Source organism: Pseudopodoces humilis, chromosome 5 (genome assembly GCF_049639895.1).
Source record: "Pseudopodoces humilis isolate 2021_Gansu_Grassland_sample_001 chromosome 5, ASM4963989v1, whole genome shotgun sequence".
Lineage (NCBI taxonomy): Eukaryota > Metazoa > Chordata > Aves > Passeriformes > Paridae > Pseudopodoces > Pseudopodoces humilis.
Window position 1 is genome coordinate 15,971,905 of NC_142204.1, and position 20,511 is coordinate 15,992,415.

A 20,511-nucleotide genomic window follows, 5' to 3' on the forward strand; every position below is an offset into this window, starting at 1 on the left:
CAATGAGTGAGCACTGGCTTTGGGGTTGGGCACAAAGGGTTACTGTGAATAGGGAGTCACTAATGGGTTTCCACAAGGCTCTGTCTTAGGCCCTGTGCTCTTCAACATCTTCATCAATTACTTGGATGCAGGGCTGGAAAGGATACTGAGCAAGTTTGCAGATGATACAAACTGGGAGGAGCTGTTGACTCCTTTGAAGGCAGGAAGGCCCTGCAGAGACCTTGACAAATTAGGGGACTGGTCAATCACCCAGTGGGCGATCATGTGAAGTTTAACAAGGGAAAGTGCCCTACTCTGCACCTGGGACAGAGTAATCCTGGATGTACAGACAAAGAATGGGAAGCTGGAAATCAGTGCCACAGAAAGGGACCTGGGGCTCCTGGTTAATACAAAGTTGAACAGGAGCCAGCAGTGCCCTGGCAGCCAGCAGGGCCAGCCCTGTCCTGGGGGCATCAGGCCCAGCACAGCCAGCCGGGCAAGGGAGGGGATTGTCCCCTCTGCTCTGGGACGGCCTCACCTCCAGTGCTGGGGGCACTTCTGGGTGCCACAGTGTCAGACTATTAGACCATTACTAATAAACTATTAGAGAGGGTCCAGAGGAGGGCCACGAGGATGGTGAATGGTGTGGAGGGAAAGCTGCACATGAGGAGGAACTGAGGTCTCTCGGTGTGCTCGGCCTGGAGGAGACTGAGGGGAGACCTCAGTGCAGTTCCAGCTTCCTGTGAGGGGAAGAGGAGGGGCAGGCACTGATCTCTGCTCTCTGTGACCAGGGACAGGAGCCAGGGGAATGGCCTCAAGTTGCATCAGAGAAGATGTAAGTTGAATATTTGTAGTAAGTTCTTTACCCAGAGGGTGGTTGGGCCCTGGAAAATACTCCTAGGGAAGTGGTCACAGCACCTGACAGAGTTCAAGAAGCATTTGGACAATGCTGTCAGGCATATAGGGTGATTCCCAGCAGGGCTGGGAGCTGGACTTGATCCTGATGGGTCTCTTCCAACTCATCATATTCTGTGATTCTGTGAGTGGGAATTAATTTTTTATAAATACACTTGGTATTCCGAGTCAGTTTTTCTTCCTCAGAGCAGAGCTTGAGTCAGTTTCTCTTCCAGTTTTAGAAATTAGTTTTAAGCTGTTTCTTAAGTTTTCTGCTTTCTCTGGACTGAAGGGAGAGGAGGAATCTTGCCAGGAGGTGCTCTTTTCCCTCATTTCCGTATTGCCATACCATTGTTGCTGATGAGGAGAGGGAAAGGTGATGATTTTATGTATTTCCTACACATATCCTTCATTACTGGTTTAAATTCTTTTCAGATGAAATTTTATCCCTAAACCTCTGTTCTTCGATCCTAAAACTTGTTAAAACTAATCAAAACCTCTTGATTAGAATCTGAGCTTTGGATGGGATCCTGCAGGGATAGGTTTCTACACAGATTTGCTGGGGAGTTGATGCTTTCTGTTTTATCTGCCATTCACCTACTGCAGTAAATTCTCTTTTTCCACCTTCTGCTGAGTCCTTTCAATTTGTCTCAAACAGAGGGAATTGAAAGTGCTGGGAGCACATCAGCTTCCTTGGGATGGGTGCATAAAACCATGCCAGAGGGAAAGGAAGGATGTAGGGATTGGTATGGAGAGGATGAAGGTTCAGGTGCTCGGAGCATGGTGGTGCTTGTCCTGGCAGCTACCAGCCCCCTGAGGCATTAGGGGCCTCTGGTCCTAGGTGCTCAAAACAATATTTTTTAAGCACAGCAGTAGATGCCATCAAGCTGCTTTGTGGTGAGGAATGAAAAGGAAAAGACACTTGTTGAATTTTTTTTTTTTTTTTACATCTATTTTTGTATCTCATAGGATCCTGGGGAGGGAAAGTGTGAGGAAAAACCTTTGTCTTATCTCAGTTGCTGGACTCCCTTCCTTAGGGAGAAAATAGAATTTATTTGGTTAGTGAATGGTAGTTTAATATTTTTATCTGTCTTTCTTGAGTGTAACTCTAATGCAAAGTGTAGGCTTTTTTTTTCCTTTTTTTAAAATTTTTTTTGTTTTTTTTTCTGATGAGCTGTGCAGGCAAAGCCTGAACTCCCTTCCCTGCTCTGCTCTCTAGACTCTGTGTTCAGAGTGTGAAAGTCTAACTTGCTTTCAGAAGAGAGGGTATTTCTCTGTCCTGTGTGCAAGCAAAATCTTTTGTTAGAAAAAAAATAGTTGTTTTGGATTGTTTTAAAGCTTGCTTTTATTCTGGGTCTTTCCTTGATCCCTAGATACTTATATACCTGCAAGGAAGGAAATTTGATTCTTATACTAATACTTGGTAATAAACTTGTCCTGACATCTCCTATAATATTCCTTTTTTTCTTAAATCCACAGACTGGAAACTGGAATATTTTTTATTCTGGTGGAATTATTTCTTTTTGTCTAGTTATGAATCTGTATTAAGTTTTAAATTTTTATTTGCATACTCAGAATGGAAGATTTTTATTTTTAACCCCTCTGAGACCCTTGCATGCTACATGAAAGTTTATAATGGGGAAAAAAATGTGGAAATGGACAATCACAATTTTTGGTGTTTCCATTTTCAAGGAAAAGATACTACACAAAGAAAGAAAAGAACACTTAATCATTCAGGGGCAGGGAAAGGTTCCAGAAAATCTGTATTTGAAGCTTGCAGTGCAAAACTGCAAGACACACATTAGATTTGTAGAAAAGAAGAAAAACGTAGTAGTTTATTATATAGTTTGTGTGAGGCTATACAGTCCTTGAGTCATAATATCATTTCAGCATGTGTAAATAGCTTATGCCAATGAAGGATCCTGGCCTGATATAGAAATTACCTTAAATTAAGTTATTTTAGAAAGCATGTGCTAGTGTCTGAGTGGCAAGGAAACATTTCCAAGACTAATATTAGACTAAAATGCTGCTCTAAATTCCTCCCTTCCTCCCTGTCTTGTTTTGTTTTCCTTCTCCTTATCTTCCAGATCAAATGAGTATTGATTGATGCCACCAAGAAGTACCCTGAAAAAAGACCTTTTTTATTTTTTAATCTGGTTGGCAGAGTGAAAACATAGAATATCTGCACTCTTTTTATTTTGGAATATTATTAAAAAAAAAGGTCACAGTCATACCAGAATCATGTCCATCCAATTTGCTGTCTGTATTTGAGCTACAGAATGCAGGTCCTGCATATGCTATGACTTTTGTCTGGATGAAATATATGAAAATGTGTTATGAAAATTATTCCCATTCTGACTTATTGTGCTTTCTGAAATAGTAAAAATGTATCAATCTTCTCTAATGCTGATGTCCAGTCTGTGATGCATCTGGAAATCATTTATGCTCAGAGTTCCTGAGAGCATTTCTTGTTGTTTGCTTGGAAAGACAGTGATTAAATTTTATCATCTTGGTTACTCGATTGATTCCAGAATCTTTGAAATGTGAGCTTCTAACTCCCTATGCACATCTCTGCCCTACATAAACTCACTCAAAGGATTCTGATCCAAAGGTTTAAAGATTTCTGGATCAAAACTTTCAGGTGCCTTTTATTCTGTAGAAGGATCATATAAAATCATTGGTTGTCAGTTCAACCTTAACTCTTTGGATGAAATGTGAAAATCCTAGTAATATAAATTTAAGGAAGATTGTGTAGAGGCATGCATATTGAATGGAAAATTACAAAAAATAATAACAAAAAAAGGATTTTAATGATGAAAAGAATGGAGATCTAGCACAGCTTCTCAGTAGGAAGAAGAGAGAAGGTACAACCAGGCTAGATTTCAAATGGGTCTTTAACTTTGTGAATTCAAACATATGATAAGTTTGCTTGAAATAGAGTTGACTGGATTTCATGACCTAAAAGGTCTTTTCCATATCTGATATTCATGGCTTTAAAAGCTAAAGGCTAGAAAAATTTAAACCCTTTTCTGAAACAAATTGGTTTTGACTGAAGAAAAAATAAAGCAAAATAAATCAGTTCAAGAAAGCTTTTATGTCTTTTTTATCCCTAGCTTTCCTAGGCTCCTTTGTTAGTCTCTCAGTAAATTACAGGGATAGGGAATACTCCTCATCTTTATTGCATCACCAACTGTATCACTTTTTTTTCCTTTCCTCCTCATGAAACTTAATGCTGACATTTCTGTTACTACAAGGAGTCCTCCAATGCCTGTCAGTTTTTGTGGCAAGAGAAATCACCGTATTTGTACATATCTTTTCAGAAATTTTAAACAAAATATTGTGAGAAATCCTAAAATTTATTTGCCTTGTACAATAAGTCTCCATGTTTTATCATATTTGCTATGAAATCTAGAGAATAAATTAAAGAGTGAAGGCAGAAAAACCCTAAAGTGGGCAGAAGGAAGAAACGGGAGCTAATCATTGATATATGGAAATCTGAGCTCTGATAGGAGCTCAGTGAGAATTCCACACGACTTTGACTTTTTCTTATAATTATCTTATTAATTATCCAGGACTTGGATCTGAGCCGTTTTCAGTTTCCACATTGCTGATGGAGATTGTTACAGAGTTTCCAAGGGAATGAGCTGGATCCAGGGCCTGGCCAATGAAGGCTTGCAGGAACAAAGTCACCCTGATTTTAGCGCAATAGTGACTCTGAAGTGATTTATAGATCTGGGACAAGATATATTGGTCACCTTGATAAGAGCTGACACAAAACTGTGTGCTTTCTCTGGCTTCTGAGAAGATGAACTCTTGATGGAAGATAAGATTTAAGGGATTGAATAATTTAGCACAGTTCAGGATCAAATTGAAACCATAAATTGCTTTCCAAAAGGTAAAATTTGGTGCTTAATGTATGCCTACTGGTCAAGTGAAGCAGAGAAGAGGAAAATAACATATAGTAGAGATCTTTGGCATTTGGACTTCCACTGTTTTGACATTAAATCAAGCTCCATTTGACATTAAATCAAGTATAACCACAGGGCAGTGATGATTTGCATGTCTACATTAAAGAAACTGCAGATATATTCATGCCACAACTTGTGAATGCCTCTTGTAACACACAACCTGTTTCATGAATCCGTTTCATTCTCTTGGGATAGGAAAGGTAACCTGCCATTTTTGTACCCAGAATTTGAGGGGCAAGAATACCAAAAAGCTTCCTTTTAAAGAATATCCCTTCATGTGCGTAACAGAAATGTCTGTGAACTCCACTGTTGATGCAGAAAAGACATTGTGTGGTACAGGCATTTCCTCTGTTAACCTGATCCAACTTTCTGCAGTTCTTTTCTGCTCCTTTTGCTTTGCCTCATAATTCCTTTTGTCAGAAGACTTGTTGGCTCTGTTTGGTCTTGAATCTGCTCAATACAAGCTGAATAAAATATTTGATGTTGTAGATCCAAATGTTCCTACCAGAATGTACTAGGGAGTCAAGGCACTGTGTTACAGCTCTGTGGCTGCTGTTTGAGGTACTTGGGAAGATTGTCATAGTGGAAATTTGTTTCACTCTCTTCAGCTCAGTCTCTAGTGGACATGAGCTGCTCCAGGTACAGGAAGGCTGGGCTTGAGGCTGAAAGCAAAGCTGCCCAGAGCTGCAGTGTTTCATAGATATGTGCCAGTTTCCATGCACCTTTTTTCAGACAGCTCTATGAGGTGAGGAGCGGAGAGAGAGGAAGAAAAGGTTTGTTTGGGGTATTGGTGATGTGGGTGTTGACTGGCCAGGATATTACCCAAATCTTGGCTTTTCTATACACTGGTTTCCTGGGCAGCAGGGAGTGACAAATGCTTAGGAAAGTGTTTCAGGAGAGGTTTTAAAAGGTCTGTTTCTTTTAGTGCTAATTGAATTTTTTTGCATCAATGTTTACTGCTGAGGGTGCTTGAAAGTGTCCTAGGCTGAGCAGCTACTTGTGTGGATGAACCTGAGGAAAATGGGACAGTTAATGTAGGAGGCTTATGACCACATCGACAAAAGGGCCAGTAACTAATTAATAAGGTTTGATTTTGCTAAGTATTCTGGTGGAATTCAAATAAGAAACTGCTGAGAGGGGTTTATAAATCCTCTGTTAAGTGAGCTCTACTCCTAAAGGAGTGGGGTGGTCACATGGGTTCACAGAATGCTGATGGGGCAACCCAGCAGCAAGTTTTAATCAGAGAAACTGGTAAAGCTGCTGATAAGATTCAGGATTAGTATATGCACAGCTGAACCTGATGTGCTGGAGGAGAGCCAGCACAGCTTTCTCAATACCAGGACTGGTGAATCTTGCAGAGGTTGCTGACAGAGGCATGTGGCCTGTGAGCTGAGGTGGTCTGGACAAGGGGAGCCCATGTGGGCTTCCAGAAAGCTTCAATGGGGTAAGAAAAACAGCTTCTGCTACCAAAACCAGGGGTGAAAGGTGTGGTGTGGTTAAGCAGCTAAGTGTTTTAGTGTAGCAAGCAATGGGGTGGTGTTCAGGGTTTAGCTAGGTATTCACTGGTGAGGACCACTGGGGATCTCTGATGGGAGCAGTGCTGCTCACTGGAAGAAAAATGAAAGGGGGTAAAGCTTTCTGTTGCTTTGTACAATTAGAGTGGGCATGGTCTGACTGCAGAAATTCAGAAGGATTCATGATGCTGAATGACGGAAGCAGATTGCAGTTGAAGTGTGCGATCAATGAAGCCAGAATAATGCACATGCAGGATTAAAAAGCTATCAAGTTTGGACTCTATATTGTCATTTAACGCTCAGGAAAGAGATCTTTGGATAATTAAAGAGAATAGTGCAAAAAGTGTGATGACACCACCACTCTGGGACAGCTAGATGTTGAATATTTTTTCAAGTTCTGGCAATCATACGTCTAAAATGTAATTGAGCTACAGAACATTGGTGAAGATAGAACCAATTCAGGATTAGCAGAAGTCAAAGTAGTCCAGGGTGCTTCCATTTGGGATTGTGGTGATTTAAGGGGTATATCAAGAGATTCATAAAATCACAGGAGGTGTAGAGAGGCAAGTGATTACTTGCTGTTACTTACAGTATGATACAGCAATTGAATTATGAGGCAGAATTTTAAAAACAGACAGAAGGAAGTACTTTACATTGTCCATAATTAAATTGTGGAGCCTGCTGTGGAGACCAAGACTATAAATGGATTCAGGGAAGGACCAACACATTCCTAGAGTAAAGAGCCATTACAGGCTATTAAGTGCAAAGGTCTGGAAGCGGCCTCCAGCTCAGGAAGTCCTTAAACTACTGATTACTGGAAACTGTAACTGGAGTATGTCAGGGGAGGGATCACCCAATTTGTTCCAGTGCTTCTCTGAACACCTGCTACTGCCTACTGTCAGGAATGGGTTGGTGCACCAGACAGATTATTTAATTTGGCTGAAGTTGGCTCCTTTCATAGGAAATACAAAAAATCTGGGAATTGATGTTGCAGTGAAATAATCACTGCCCAGTGGCCAGCTAAAAAGGAGAACAATACATGCCCAGAAGGCAAGCTGGGAACAGTGGGTTTCAGGGTTCTGATGCAGAGGTGCATGGGGATAACTTAAATAATGCCAGAGATTAGCCAGTACATTTTCTTCATGACATTTATAAGCACCAAATGGCAGGAGTGAAAACTACCTCCAAATAACCTCAGGAACATATAATTTGTTCATACTGCATACAGGTGCTGCCTGGCCTTGTACAAGGCTTTTCAAGCTCTAGCTGGCAAAGCTGAGGGCTGGCAGGGTTTATCCAGATTGAATATTCAAAGAAATTCTGGACTATTGTAACTTAAACATCTTTATACAAATGATTGTCCCTTTCTCTGTAAATATCTAGGTTAACTTTGAGAAAAGACTCCCAAAAACATCTTTCCTGGCAGATGTTCTAGCCAGAGGATCTGTGGAAGCCAGTCCCTCTGCATTTTTATATTCTCTCCTCCTTACAGCTGAGAGAATACCCCAGTGGTAATGCTCGTATACAAGGGAGGATGATAACCCCAGCCTTGGAATAGCAGCAACTACAACACCAGTGACAGCTAAATTGACAGTCAAAGCTGTTAACTACATGCAACAGTAACTTACTCTTTCTGTTCCAAATAGACCTTTTTTCTAGCACTTAAATAGGTTGCATACTATTGACTAATTGTGGTCTTGACTAATTGTGGTCTTTGAGGGTTCAGGTAAAACTGTGAGTCTAAAGAACTCATTGGAGGATATTTATATGCCTTCAGTGGAGGAAAAGGCTCAGTAAAGCCAAAGGCTGGGATATAAGCTCAAATCTCCCCTGATCAAATATGTATCCTTTGATCTAATAAGTAGGTTGAATCTCGCCTGACTTTTCAGCAAAATGCAAATGTAATGCTTTATTTTTTTAAAAAAAAGTCAGTTAGTGTACTTGAATGTCTCGAATGTCTGATTGCTTTTGGTTCTCAAGACAGTTGACTTTGTTAAAGAATTTCCTTAGTGGTATCAACTATAGATTTAGTATCAGATATTTCTGTTAGTTGTATGTTTAAGGACATAGGCATTTATGTGTACCCATGCCACGATGGGTACACACCACACCACAATGGTGGTGTGTTAGCTAAGTCAGTAATAACATCTACTACAAGTAACTGATTACTGGATGTGAAAAGGTAGTTATTGAAATATAGCTCGTTATTTTCGATAAAATATTTCCTAGCTGTTGGTTACTGCATCAGCAACTGGGCTGGTTGTGCCCATTTTAATGAAGTTGTGCCCTTCATAGTCTGAAGAATGGAATATATGATGAAACCACAGATTCACTTTTTCTGTCTGTCTCTTATCAGGGGAACAATGATTACTTCTATGGGAAAGGCTGACTGTCAAGCCTGTGTTTTCATTCATGCACTCAGCACAGTGGAGATGAAATTTCTGGGAAAGATAACTAAAAGCCAATCCTCTTACCTTGCCATTGGAAAAGTGCCAGGTGGTGTAATTTGTCAAAGTAATATGAGATATGATCACCTGGATACTCAGCATCTGCTCTGTTATCAAATTCGTGCTACCTTCCCTTTCCCCCCATTTTTCCCTCTCTTGTCTGTCTTACATTTATTAGAAGGCCATGTGTTTGCTCTTTAGTTTGGCCTCCTTTTATAATGGGAAAGGCTTCTGCAGTGCATATAGTGTGTTTTGACACTTTGTCTCTCTTTTCTCTGAGAGAAAATTCTGATAAGAAACTGTGCAAAAGTATACATTTTTAGGTTGTTCTTGAGACTAAGGGTCACTTGTGGCTGACTCATGAAAATTTGCAATCCCTGAGATAATTTTAAAGCTTTTACGTTAAAACAAAGCAAAAAAAAAAAAAAAAAGGCATTACTCTCATGCCTGTGTTTTGTGTACTTTCCAGACAAAGCCATCAAAGCCATAAATCCATCTTGGTAGGCAGAAGAGGGGCAGGCTGTTGGCACAAAACTGTGCCGGGTCTCCCCCAAAAAGGCTCATCTTGCTCTTAAAGAAATGTGGGCCAAGTCTCAGGTTCTCCTGTGGGAGGCTTGCACATCTCTAATTCTGACTTGAAATAGTATCTGAGGCTTGGTGCTGAGATGTCTGCAACCACTCATTACACATATTTACCTTCCTCTGTTGTGAGGACAGGCCTAAGTAGGTTTGCTTTACCCCTATCAGTGATGCAGAGTGGAAAAAGTGATACTGCACTGTTTCCACCCAAATAAACTAACACGTTATGAACCACAAATAGACACAAAAATGTACTCTTGTGTTTAGGAAGCACGAATAGCTACATTGATACTGAAAACAGCATGGAAGGAGACTGCCAAATATTGGGAAGAATATATTTAAAACCCATTTTTTTTTAGTTTCTTTTAGCTTATTTCTCTAAGGCCTTAATCCAGTTATTGAGATGTGTAGCTTATGTTTTACTTATATATTTGGCATAAAATCTTTCTTGCTAAATTGTTCCCTCCTGATACATTGCCAGATGGTAAAAGTATTTTTCTTGGGCTTCTTCCCTTGTTTTGTCGAATGCAAAATGTTTTGGAAAAGAAACCCTTAATGTCAAAGTCTGGCCCACACTAAGTAGAAAGAGGGTGTTGGGTGATCAGAGGCTGATGTTAGTGTTCTGAGATGTTCATGCTGCCCACAAGAGAGGGAATTTAAGAGATTCTGCTTCAGTTCACTCGATTTTTCCAGACATGCACTGTGAGCAGCGAGGCTTCCAAGCTCCTTTGCCGCAGATATATATTGCACTATATTGTGCAAAATATTGTATATTTTCAGGACAATGAAAAGACTTATTTAGCATATGGCTGACCTGGATTGTCTCCACTGGCTCAATTGACCTTTATTGCCTTGGGACAGTGGTAAGATTAGGAGATGCTATAAATAGCTGCAGCACTGTGGGAGCGGTATCACAAAAATGCACTTTACACAAACAGCCTGTCATTTTACTCTGTGGGGGATGTGTGTATTTGGCTAACAAAGTGAGATATCTCTCTGAGATGATTTTTGTCCTCTTCTGAATCACTGCAGCTGAAACTGTGAGATTATTTTGGCCACTACCATCAGATTCTAATACATAAAATGCAATAATGTTGGGAAGCTGTAGGAAACAGACTGTTCAGGTGCATCATACCATGCTTCCACCTGAGGGCTCACTGCTGGAGGCAGCTCAGTCAGGGCTGGGTGTCTGCAGGGAGACTGGCAGGGGGGATGTCCCCTCAGCAATGTGGAGCCAGCTTCAGGAGTGTTTCTGACCACCACCTATGACTTCTGAAGAATGTCACAGCTATACCTAAAGAGCTGTAAAAATTACTTTGGACCAGTAAGATAGAACTGAAATATAAGTGGAAAGAAGCTGTAATTTCTTGAGGGATTCTGATATGATCAAAGAAAGTAGCAGTTTATGACTTCCCTTCCTGGTGGCATCCCCATGTCTTGTTTTACGGAATTGGATGCTGAATGGATGGCTTTTTCTAGCCTATAAACTAAGTAAAAGCAACAAGTGTTTGATTCTTTGTATAAACTCATATTTTGTCTCTCCTATAAATGGCATTTGGAATTCTGCATAAATTGATTCAAAAGATCTAGTTGGTGTGTATATAGGTTGTATCTAGATGGTGTAAGGAATAGGTGTAATGCATGAGGACTCCACTGACACTGGCAAACATAACCACAGATAGTCCACTGGATTTGATATTTCAACTTAGTGCCAGATGAGTAACTGATCTCCATTAAACAGTAATTTCCAGTGATCAGGTTGCTTTATTCTTTTCCTAAACTGCTTTAGCAGGAGATGGCATTCAAGCACCATTTCACTGAAGCTGAAATGAAATGCATTGCTGCCTCTCCTGATTTCTGGAGAAGGCTGGGGAGGATGTTGGGAAATTATGTTGGAGAGATATATTTGTTATATATACAATCCCTATATACACTCCATTTATTGATGTTTTTCTTTTCAATTTGCAGGAAGGCAATCTCCAGGTCAGGCCTCCAGCACTTGGCTCCTGTGCACTCCCTCAACATTCCAGTCACCAATGGACCTGTGAAGGAACCAAGAGCGGCCTTAGAGTGGACTGTAGGTGTTTGGTTTTTTTGGCAATTAATTTGAGCAGTATCTCTAGTTGGTGCTCTCTATCCATCTTTAAATCAACATAAGACATTGCATTGCTATCAGAATTATTGCTAGTCATTAGGTACGTGCTTCTATTATGAACTGAAACACAAGGCAGAGATATGAAATCTTGTGACAACTTGAGAAAAGAAGGACAGGTTTTCCAGAAGTTGTCTGGTTACATTTTCCCACCTTCTTCTTGACAGAGTCTGCCATCAAATGTTGATTTAATTTCAGCACAGCAGGGTTTTGTGCCTCTGTTTGATGGGCCAAAATTTAAGGCTAAAGATACATGTCAAGCTGTCTGCATCTGTAGAGTTGGTAGTTGAAATCTTTGGTTACAGTTCTTTGTAGGTATGACTAGATTTCTTCAGGGCCTAAGCTAGTGTGTAGACATGGAGAGCATGTTCCCACCCCTCCTGTCTTGCTCTTTTATGTTTCTGGGCTGAACCACTCTAGGGCTGGCCAAAAGTTAAAGCAGATTGTTAAAGGCATTGTTCAAATGTCTTTTAGACACTGGCAAGCATGGGGCATCAACCACCTCTCTTGGAAGACTGTTCCAGGGTTTGGCCCCCTCTGTGTTTACTCATGGCAGGTCTGTACCTCCCCTGAAACCATCCGTGTGCACCTTCCATGTGGTTGTGCACTGGTATAAGCTAAGAGAATGAGTCAGAAGCCAGCAGTTCACACAAATGTCTCAATTAAAGAAGAGCATACAGTAGATTTTACACTTGGCTATTGGTAAAGAGGTTGATGCATTGCAGTATCAAGGCACCAGCCACCCAAGCAGCTTTTAGTTGAAGATAACATCTGTTTTGATGAATATGGCTTATGTTTATCTACTCTATACCAAAGCAGAATTGATTTTTACATTGCCTGCTCTTCTTGAACTCCAGATGTTGCATCTGAAGTTTAAGGGGATGAAATTTTGCAGGCTATGTTGCAGGAAGTTGGGTTAGATTCACTGTAAGGGTCTGCACTTTGAAAGCTTGCATAGAATCCTCTGGGAAGTGCTTTGGAGAATACCTTGTTCTTTCATTTCATCAAACCCAGGTGCTGATTCAGCAAGGTAGTAAAAATGCCTGTTTTGAGTCATCACTGCTGTTCAGTAGAAATCTGAAAGATCAGACACATAAGTGAAGGGTTAAGCACATTAGCTAAATTAAATACCTTTGAAAACTGTACTTGGGAAAAACAACAGCAACAATCCAGGCAAAAGAAACAACCCTGAATCCCAAGTCTATCAACCATGGCTTGCCTTTACTCTGCTGATTGTCTGTTACTCCATTACCAGGATGACCCATGATCTCATGATGGTTACTCCTTTTTTCCTCATGTGGTCCCTATACACAAATACAGGAGTTGGTATAAGTTGGTAAATATTGATTAAATATTTTGGGTTTTAATTGCATGTGGAGTATTTGTAGTTTACTTCCATTCTTATGGTTTAGAGTTTTGATCAGTTCAATTTCTTAGCTGTTTACAGCACCTCAGACTGGTGTTTTGCTTTACTTCACACTTTGATTGGAGAGAGGAGGCAACTCTGTGTCATGGGGAGAGGGACAGGATAGTGCATGAAAGACATCTGTGGCTGGGAGGAGACTGAACTGACCAGCTGTAGCAACCAGTAAAAGGGAGAAAGGTATTTCTCAAATCTGAGGTATGGTGGAAGTAAGGTTTGGAGATGTGGGGAGGTGAAAATGAACCAAAGGTTTTTAATATGTAGTGAATTTCAACAAAGAAAAAAACCATACATTTTAAATTAAGTTCAGAGGTGTATTTGGTAGAATGAAAAGATGTTTCAATTGATGTGTCAGAGCCAGACAAGAAGTTTTTGTATCTAATCACTGGAAGGCAGCATTGATCAGTGTGTGTAACATCTTCATATATCATCCTTCTCTTCAGTATTTCTGAGGATGATTCTCCAAGGTCACATGATGGGAGATCTTTCCAAAGTCTAAGTGACACAAAAAGAAATTGTCTCTTGACTTAAAAGGAAGGAAGTATTTTCTACCGCAGTCTTCACAGTAGTAACTGGATAGAATTCCCTGGCCATTGCCTCAATTTTTGAGAACTGCTTGCAGGTGATTTGCTGTTATCAGATGGTTCTGTGAACAGAGCACTGAGAGAGTGGAATTCCATTCTCTGCTCTGTCACTTACCTCGTGAGTGAGCTCACATGAGTTGTTTTGCCCCTCAGTACGTCAGCCTCTCTAGCTGTAAAACAGTGGTGATGGTTCTCATGTCCCCTAGGACTTTTTACACAAAACCCTCCAGTATTCTTTATTGTAGTTGTTGCTACTGTCTCTCTTCCCTGAGGTTTCTTTCCCCTAACATACGTAAGTCCGTAAATGTCCAGTTTCATCACATTTGTTACACCTAATTAAAGTTGTAGCTTTGCTGTATAATTTCATGTTCTCTTTTCACACCAGGGCTGTACCAGTCCAGTGTCTGGAGTAGGTGTTTTAATAACCAGAGGGGAGTGCTGGGGATGCCTTGCAAAAAAGGAATTGGCCTCAATGGCTGCCCCTGTGATGTGTTTATGCATATCCCTTTCTCCCACACGCTTTCATTTTAGACATCACTTCCAAGTGTTAAATAATGAAGTAAGTAATTCTACCCCAGATTATCAAGTGAGTACAGACTAGAGCCACACAATACACTGCCTGTGTACCTTTGAGGACTCAGGTCTTTGTGTATTTTTCTATTGTGATTTTCAACCAAGGATTATAACCATAAGCTTGTACACAAAGTCCTCCTGTAATTTTCTTTTAACTACTGCCTTCTAGCTCTTGCTTTCTATGGTGCCAACAAAACTATTGACAGCCACTAGAATAGTAGAGTGTTGAACATCCCCAAATCTCTCTTTTTTTTTTTTCATAGTGGATTTTTTCTCTTAATGCCCATTTTCTTTCCTTTTCCCAAGACAATGAGACTTAGAATTTTTCTCCCACATCTTAAGAGGCATGTAAAGGTATTCAGTTTCCATTCCTGGAGGTCAATGAAAAACTTGACTGATCCATGCTTTGTGCTCTGTATATGCATAATTGGAGTTCTCTGGGTACAAGTTGAATGTTTTTTAGAGGAGAAATATTATTACTTATACCATAAATTTTTATACACATAAATTATGTGTATAAAAGACAAAGCCAGAAATCTTTTAGATCTTAATGAGAACAGAAAACTGTGTCAGAGTAGAAGTTGAAAAATGGCCTTTGGCAATACATGGAAGCAGGCTTAGGTCAGGAGCATTGTACAAGGCACTACCTGTGTCCACACAGATAGAGTAAGGAAAGCCAGACCTCATCTAGTGAGGTCTAACAGGTCTAACTCATCTAACAGGAACAGGAAAGGTAACAGGAATGTTTTCTGTAGGCAAATCAACAGTGATTGGAACAGCAGGAAAAATGTTGGGATGCCACTGAATAAGACAGAGAGCATGGTGAGAAAAACCACGGGAAACCTGAATTGCTCAGTCCCTTTTTTTTTTTCTTTGTTTGTCTTTTTTTTTCCCCCTCTCCATTTTTGCTGGTAAAAGCCACCTTTAGCAGTTCCAGGTCACTGATACCATGGCCTGAAAGAAGGAAAACTTGCTTTTGTGGAGGATGATCAGCTTAGGGAATACTTAGACTGAACATACAGAAGTGCATGAGACCTGATGAGTTGCACATAAAGGTGTGGAGGGAGCTGGCTGATATCACTGCTGGGACAGTCTGTTGTCTTTGGGTGGTCATGGTGGTCAGAGGATGCTTCTGAGGACTGCAACAAAACAAATGTCAATTCTGCCTTCAAGAAGGATAAGGAGGATCCAGGGAACTCCAAACTAATCCGTTTTACCCTGATTTCTAGGAAGGTTATGGAGAAAATCTTTCTGGAAGTAATTTCCAAAAATATTAAGAATAAGAAGTGACTGAGAGTACTCAGCATTGATTTATGGAGAGGAGATCGTGCCTGACCAGCCTAACAGATTAAATGACTGCCTTGGTAGATGAGGGGAGAGCAATGGCCGTTGTGTTGACTTTTGCAAGGCTTTTTACACCATCTTCCGTAACATCCTTGTAGATAAACTGATTGGGGTATGGACTAGACAAATAGATATGAAGTGACCTATACCAGTGAGGTATTTAAAATTAGTGAATGTGGCTTGGAAATGAGTCTGTTGCATTATATTCTGTGCCTTTTTGGCACTAGTCAGTAGTTCTGTCTGCTTACTTTCATGGACTAAGTATTTGGAAGTGCCTGATGAGTACTAAAGCTTGGGTAATTAGGATATGTGTTAATACAGTAGCACATGTTTTACATATGATGAAACATTTTCCTCATTCTAGGGAATTGATTTCTTTTCCCCTTGAATGGTTTGGCTGCTGTACCATAACTTCCTAAAAGCTACACTAACTTTTACACTGAAGGATGGATTTCCCTTCCACTACAGGGCCTTCAAGGCTAAGTTTAGTAATTGGGAATTTAGTATTCAGTTGAAAAGAGATGTATATTTTTATATGCTCTCATGACAAAAGGAGAATCCTGGAGTATTCCATTAGTCACATAAAAACATGAAGAGATGATAGGAATTCTATCTCAAATAAAGTAGTAATGAGTGCAAGCCCTGTGCGTATTTAAAAATTGCTGAAATGCTGTGTGCAGTGGACACTTGGAGTGCTGAGTTGTGGATCAGTAGTTCTGCTTTGCTGCTTCTTTTTCATGAAGGTTTGAGATCGGATATTCTTTCCAGAGAGATCTAAAGAGAAAGGATGTCTGTCATATTTCAAAATGGTGGCCATATTTTTGTATTTTTCCAGTGGTGTGGAGAATGCAGTGATTTTGCAGAAGGTGCCCATCTAGAAAACATGTATTTTTTCATGTTGCTGAAGTGCAGCTGCTATCAGCCAAAGCACTGGTTCATGAGAACATAGGGAATCATCATCTCAGCTGATAGCATCTGAACATTGCTGCTTCATGAAGACAAATGTTGTTATTCTGCTTCTGTATACAGGTGATCTCTCAGCTGAGGACTATGGGGATCTCAAAAGGCCATTGATGCAGATGTTGGAAAGCATAGTGGGGGAAAGGAGAAACATATCCCTATGCTGTCTTATTTTGTTCTATGTCTGTGTATTGCATTTGCAATAATTAAAGAATAGGTGACCTCTATATGAAAAATATTCCCAAATTAAAATGTGCTAAAATGGAGTTAAAATTGAGACTATATATCAACAGAAAAATATTTAAGGCATTGGTTCTGTTCGTAACATGACTACTGCAAACTGAAATTTCAGAGTTAAGGGTGAAACATAATCCAAACATGACAGAAAGATATTTGGTAAAGATACATCTAAACAAATTTGTTTCTGCTCAATAGTCATCTCATAAAGAAGAGGGCCAAAAGTAACAATTTTTGCTTACAAATACATTTAATTAAGTTTAGATTGATGACCACTTTTGCACTTATTGTAAGTATCACACAAATGCATATTTGCAAGAAGATTATTCTCTCTTGCTGGAGTGTTAACAAAGGGAAAATTATCTTACTGACTTGTTTTAGAGATTTTTCTTAAATAACTTTTTGCAGAATGTCAGTCATGACAAGAGGGTTCCATTCCTCATGTTACAATTGGAGTTACAACTCTTTTGAACTAGACGTTTGGACTGACTGGTCTATTTGTATGGCTGAATAAGAGCAGCTGCTTGACGTGGCAATTTAAAACAGTCAGGTTTATCTTCATTGCTATTGAAACCATGCTGACTGCAGCCTGAAGAACAGTGAGATATGGAGATAGTGGTGGGTGTTAGAAAAAATGGTAACTCTTGCTCTGTCATTTACTATGTTGGAGTGTTTGAAGATATGTAGTTGAAAAGTGCACAGCAAGTCATGAACACGTCTGTAATTACATGGTTCCCAAACTCCTGGTCCTTGAATTCTTATTTCTCTTCCACTTCAGGGGGGATTGTGTGTGGTATTTGTTCTGTATGCAAGAAATGTTTGCTATACTGAAATTATTTTTGTTTGGTATTAAGGTGGTAATGGGTCAGGAGCAATCAAATGGGAGGTCTCCATCGGGGGGAACATACTGGGATGGTGTGTCCCCTGTGAGCCGGGCTGCCAGCCACTGCTGTCTCTGCTTCACTGAGCAGGGGCTCTTTTTCATCCCAGGACACTGAGTTTACACTCTTGTGAAGGCTGGGAAGCTGGAGAGGAGAGAGAGTTCACAGTTTTCTTTATTAGGCCACAGTCACTGCTGTTTTATCCACAGTGATGGACAGTATCCATTTTCCACATCACAAGTCAGAGCAAAGCGTGTCAGCCCAAAAGCGTGATTTGACGGGTCAGCTGAGGTGCCCTGACACTGAGCTGGCCCCAAAAGCATCAGTCCCACTGAAGCCATCTTTAACCCACCACTCTCTGTGTCAAATCCAACAGTTAAGTGGTCATAGGGTGAGTCATTTTGTCTAGCTGATTTGGTAGATAAGATATCTAGTTTTTTCCATTAGCTGAACTGATTTTATGTGTAGCTTTACAGATTCAACACGAGGAAAATGGCAAGAGCATGAGACTGGCATCTGTGTCTTCAGGGACAGAAAGAGAACAACTGCTTCTTTAAAAGCCATTAAATCCTAAATCCAATGTAAAGACATCAAGTACAAAATAAACCAAACTGGCAAACTTCTTATGGAAAAAATAAAGATCTGTGTCAAAATATACAAGTGATGACAGGACCTTTACTGTGGTCTAGCACTGTGTTAAACAGGATGTCATCCTAGAGGTGATAGGAGCTTATTCCAGGGACCTCTATCAGCTTCTGTGTTGGTAGGGGGAGAGGAGTATCCTTTTGTATAGCATTGTCACTGTCGGACATGAAATGATTTACACAGACACTGCTCGATGTGTGGTAGAGGAAGAGGAAACTTTATTCTGTCGTTTCAGTATTTATAGAGTCTTGACAATGACCAGGGATTGGATAGTCAGATCACCACCTTCCCAACCACACTGGTTGTGACAAACGTCTATCAAAAGACATATCTTTAATGGAATATATAAATATCTATGTTTATAGTTACTTTCCTGGGAAAGTGTTTAGAAACTATGAAAACAATGTCAGAAAGCTTGATTTTCAGGGTGACACAGCATGTTGTGGAATATTGCCTGTAAATTTTGGAGAAGAAAATACTGTTTTGCTGAAGTCAAAATTCTTCATAGAAATGTATTGATTTTTGTCAAAATTTTCTGTCAGAAGTGAATTAAAAATTTGGCTTACTGAGGGTCGCAGGACTTCCTTTGACTATATCATCTTGATTTGCATAAGTGGCAAGAGAATGTCTCATGATATAAATGATAGACCCCTGTAAAATTTGAATGGTGAAGTTCAAATAATTCCCTTTGATCTTATCGAGACAAATTAACTGACAAGGAAAGATTTTTGAGGGAGGGCATTTCATCTTGGGCAGTGTCAGCTCTTTGCTCTGATTCAGGATGAAAGATTTTCCAGGAGTCAATTTTCTGGAATTGAAATTGTGAGTTTTCACACACAGTGCTGTGGAATTCTCTGTGGCACTAGGTGCCTGGAGGTGTGCCACTCATACCAGATCAGGTTATTTACATTTTTATTATCTAGTTGTGTTAGAACTCTATAATAACATGAACTACAAGGTCATCCTTGTAGACTAACTAATTTTATTTACACAGTGATGTAAAGTTAGATATGTATGTGTCTGATACAATCTGGAACAATAGAGAACAAACAGTCTAAACCAGGTTATGGAAATAGGTCACTTTATCTTTAGAAATCCTGATGACAGGTTGTGTGGACCTGGACCAAATGAAGGGGTGGTTAATCTATTTTTTAATATAATTTTTAAACCTTGTTAAAAATTCTGTCCCAGGAGCCATGTGCTTTCTTACTTAGCTTTCAGAGCTGGCCTTTCCTAAGAACCTTTTATATCCTACGAGATTTACCTCTGAGTTATGCTGTTGTTTGCACTGTTTTATCAGCAGAGAACCTGCTCAGGTCAGGCAGTCTTTGGTGAGTTTGTATCCTGCTGCTGAAGGGAAAATAGCTGCAATAGAAGGACACACATGAGAGACACAGTTTACAATCTGAATAATGTACCCTCTAAAAAAGTCCTGAAGAATTTCTTCAGCTAGCGCAAGTTCTTAGAAATTATTTGGCAGTATAAAAGTGTTGAAAATCCTTACCTAAACTGTTGTGCTCTGCTGTGCTCTGTTGAGCATTTCTGATGGAGTAAAAGACCTGCAGACAGGTAGACCTCTCACCAGAAAACAGCCAGTGCTGATCTTATCTTTTTGTTTTACTGGAAGTGAGCACCATGGTTGTGGTAGGCACCATGTGCAGCCTTGCATAGGTCCTGGCTGTTGTGGATGTGCTCCAGAAAGCAAAGGATTTTCCTATTTCTGCTTTTCTTCATTACCTAAGAAATCAGCATGGCAAGAGAAGCTATCTCATTTCATCACTTTGAAACTGACAGTGGTATTTTAAATAAGTTATTTTATCCAAGATGGCTATTTCGGAGCATCCTGCTGTCGGACGCCATCTGTTTGGTGAGCGTCATCGTTTGTGACTTCTGCAGTGTGGGAACCAAATGTCAGACTGTCAAAGCATTTTCTATCGTGCTCTAATTCTGGCTGAACAGAATTCCTATTTATTCACTTTGTTCAAGTAGTGTACAGTAGACTTTTAGGCTTTTTAGACACAGAAGGATTACAGGCAAGTGAAACCCATAGTTTAGCTACAATTGAGTTTCCCCAGAACAAGAATTTTCACAGAATTGAGGTGCATATTTGGTCAAATGAGACAAAGTTAGATGTTAGCCTGTTGATCACTCCTAATTGTCAGTGTGCTAGGTAGATTTTTTTTTTTTTTGAGAGCATTCTCAGATGAATGTGTTGTTTTTTCATGTGTACAGTTAAAGTCTAAGTCTCTCCTGGCAGTGTAATGTTTTGTTGAGTTATTCACAGTGTTGACCCAGCTATTTCAAAGAAAGCCTTTTCCCTTGTCTAGTTTA

General features: G+C 40.0%; 1 protein-coding gene across 7 annotated transcripts in view; it reads left to right on the forward strand.

Annotated features, from left to right (window-relative positions):
• The window catches only part of DGKI (diacylglycerol kinase iota), a 198,234-nt gene that overhangs the window by 63,853 nt on the left and 113,870 nt on the right, over nucleotides 1-20,511 (forward strand). For 4 of the 7 annotated variants that reach the window (XM_005527919.3, XM_088055422.1, XM_088055425.1 and 1 more), the window contains exons 1-2: nucleotides 6,161-6,285; nucleotides 11,350-11,458. In XM_005527919.3, coding sequence (XP_005527976.2) covers nucleotides 6,281-6,285; nucleotides 11,350-11,458 — 114 coding nt within the window. In that variant the 5' untranslated portion in view covers nucleotides 6,161-6,280. Of the gene's footprint in view, nucleotides 1-6,160; nucleotides 6,286-11,349; nucleotides 11,459-20,511 lie in introns of those variants that run through there. The other 3 variants (XM_088055421.1, XM_088055424.1, XM_088055423.1) reach the window with 1 other exon arrangement.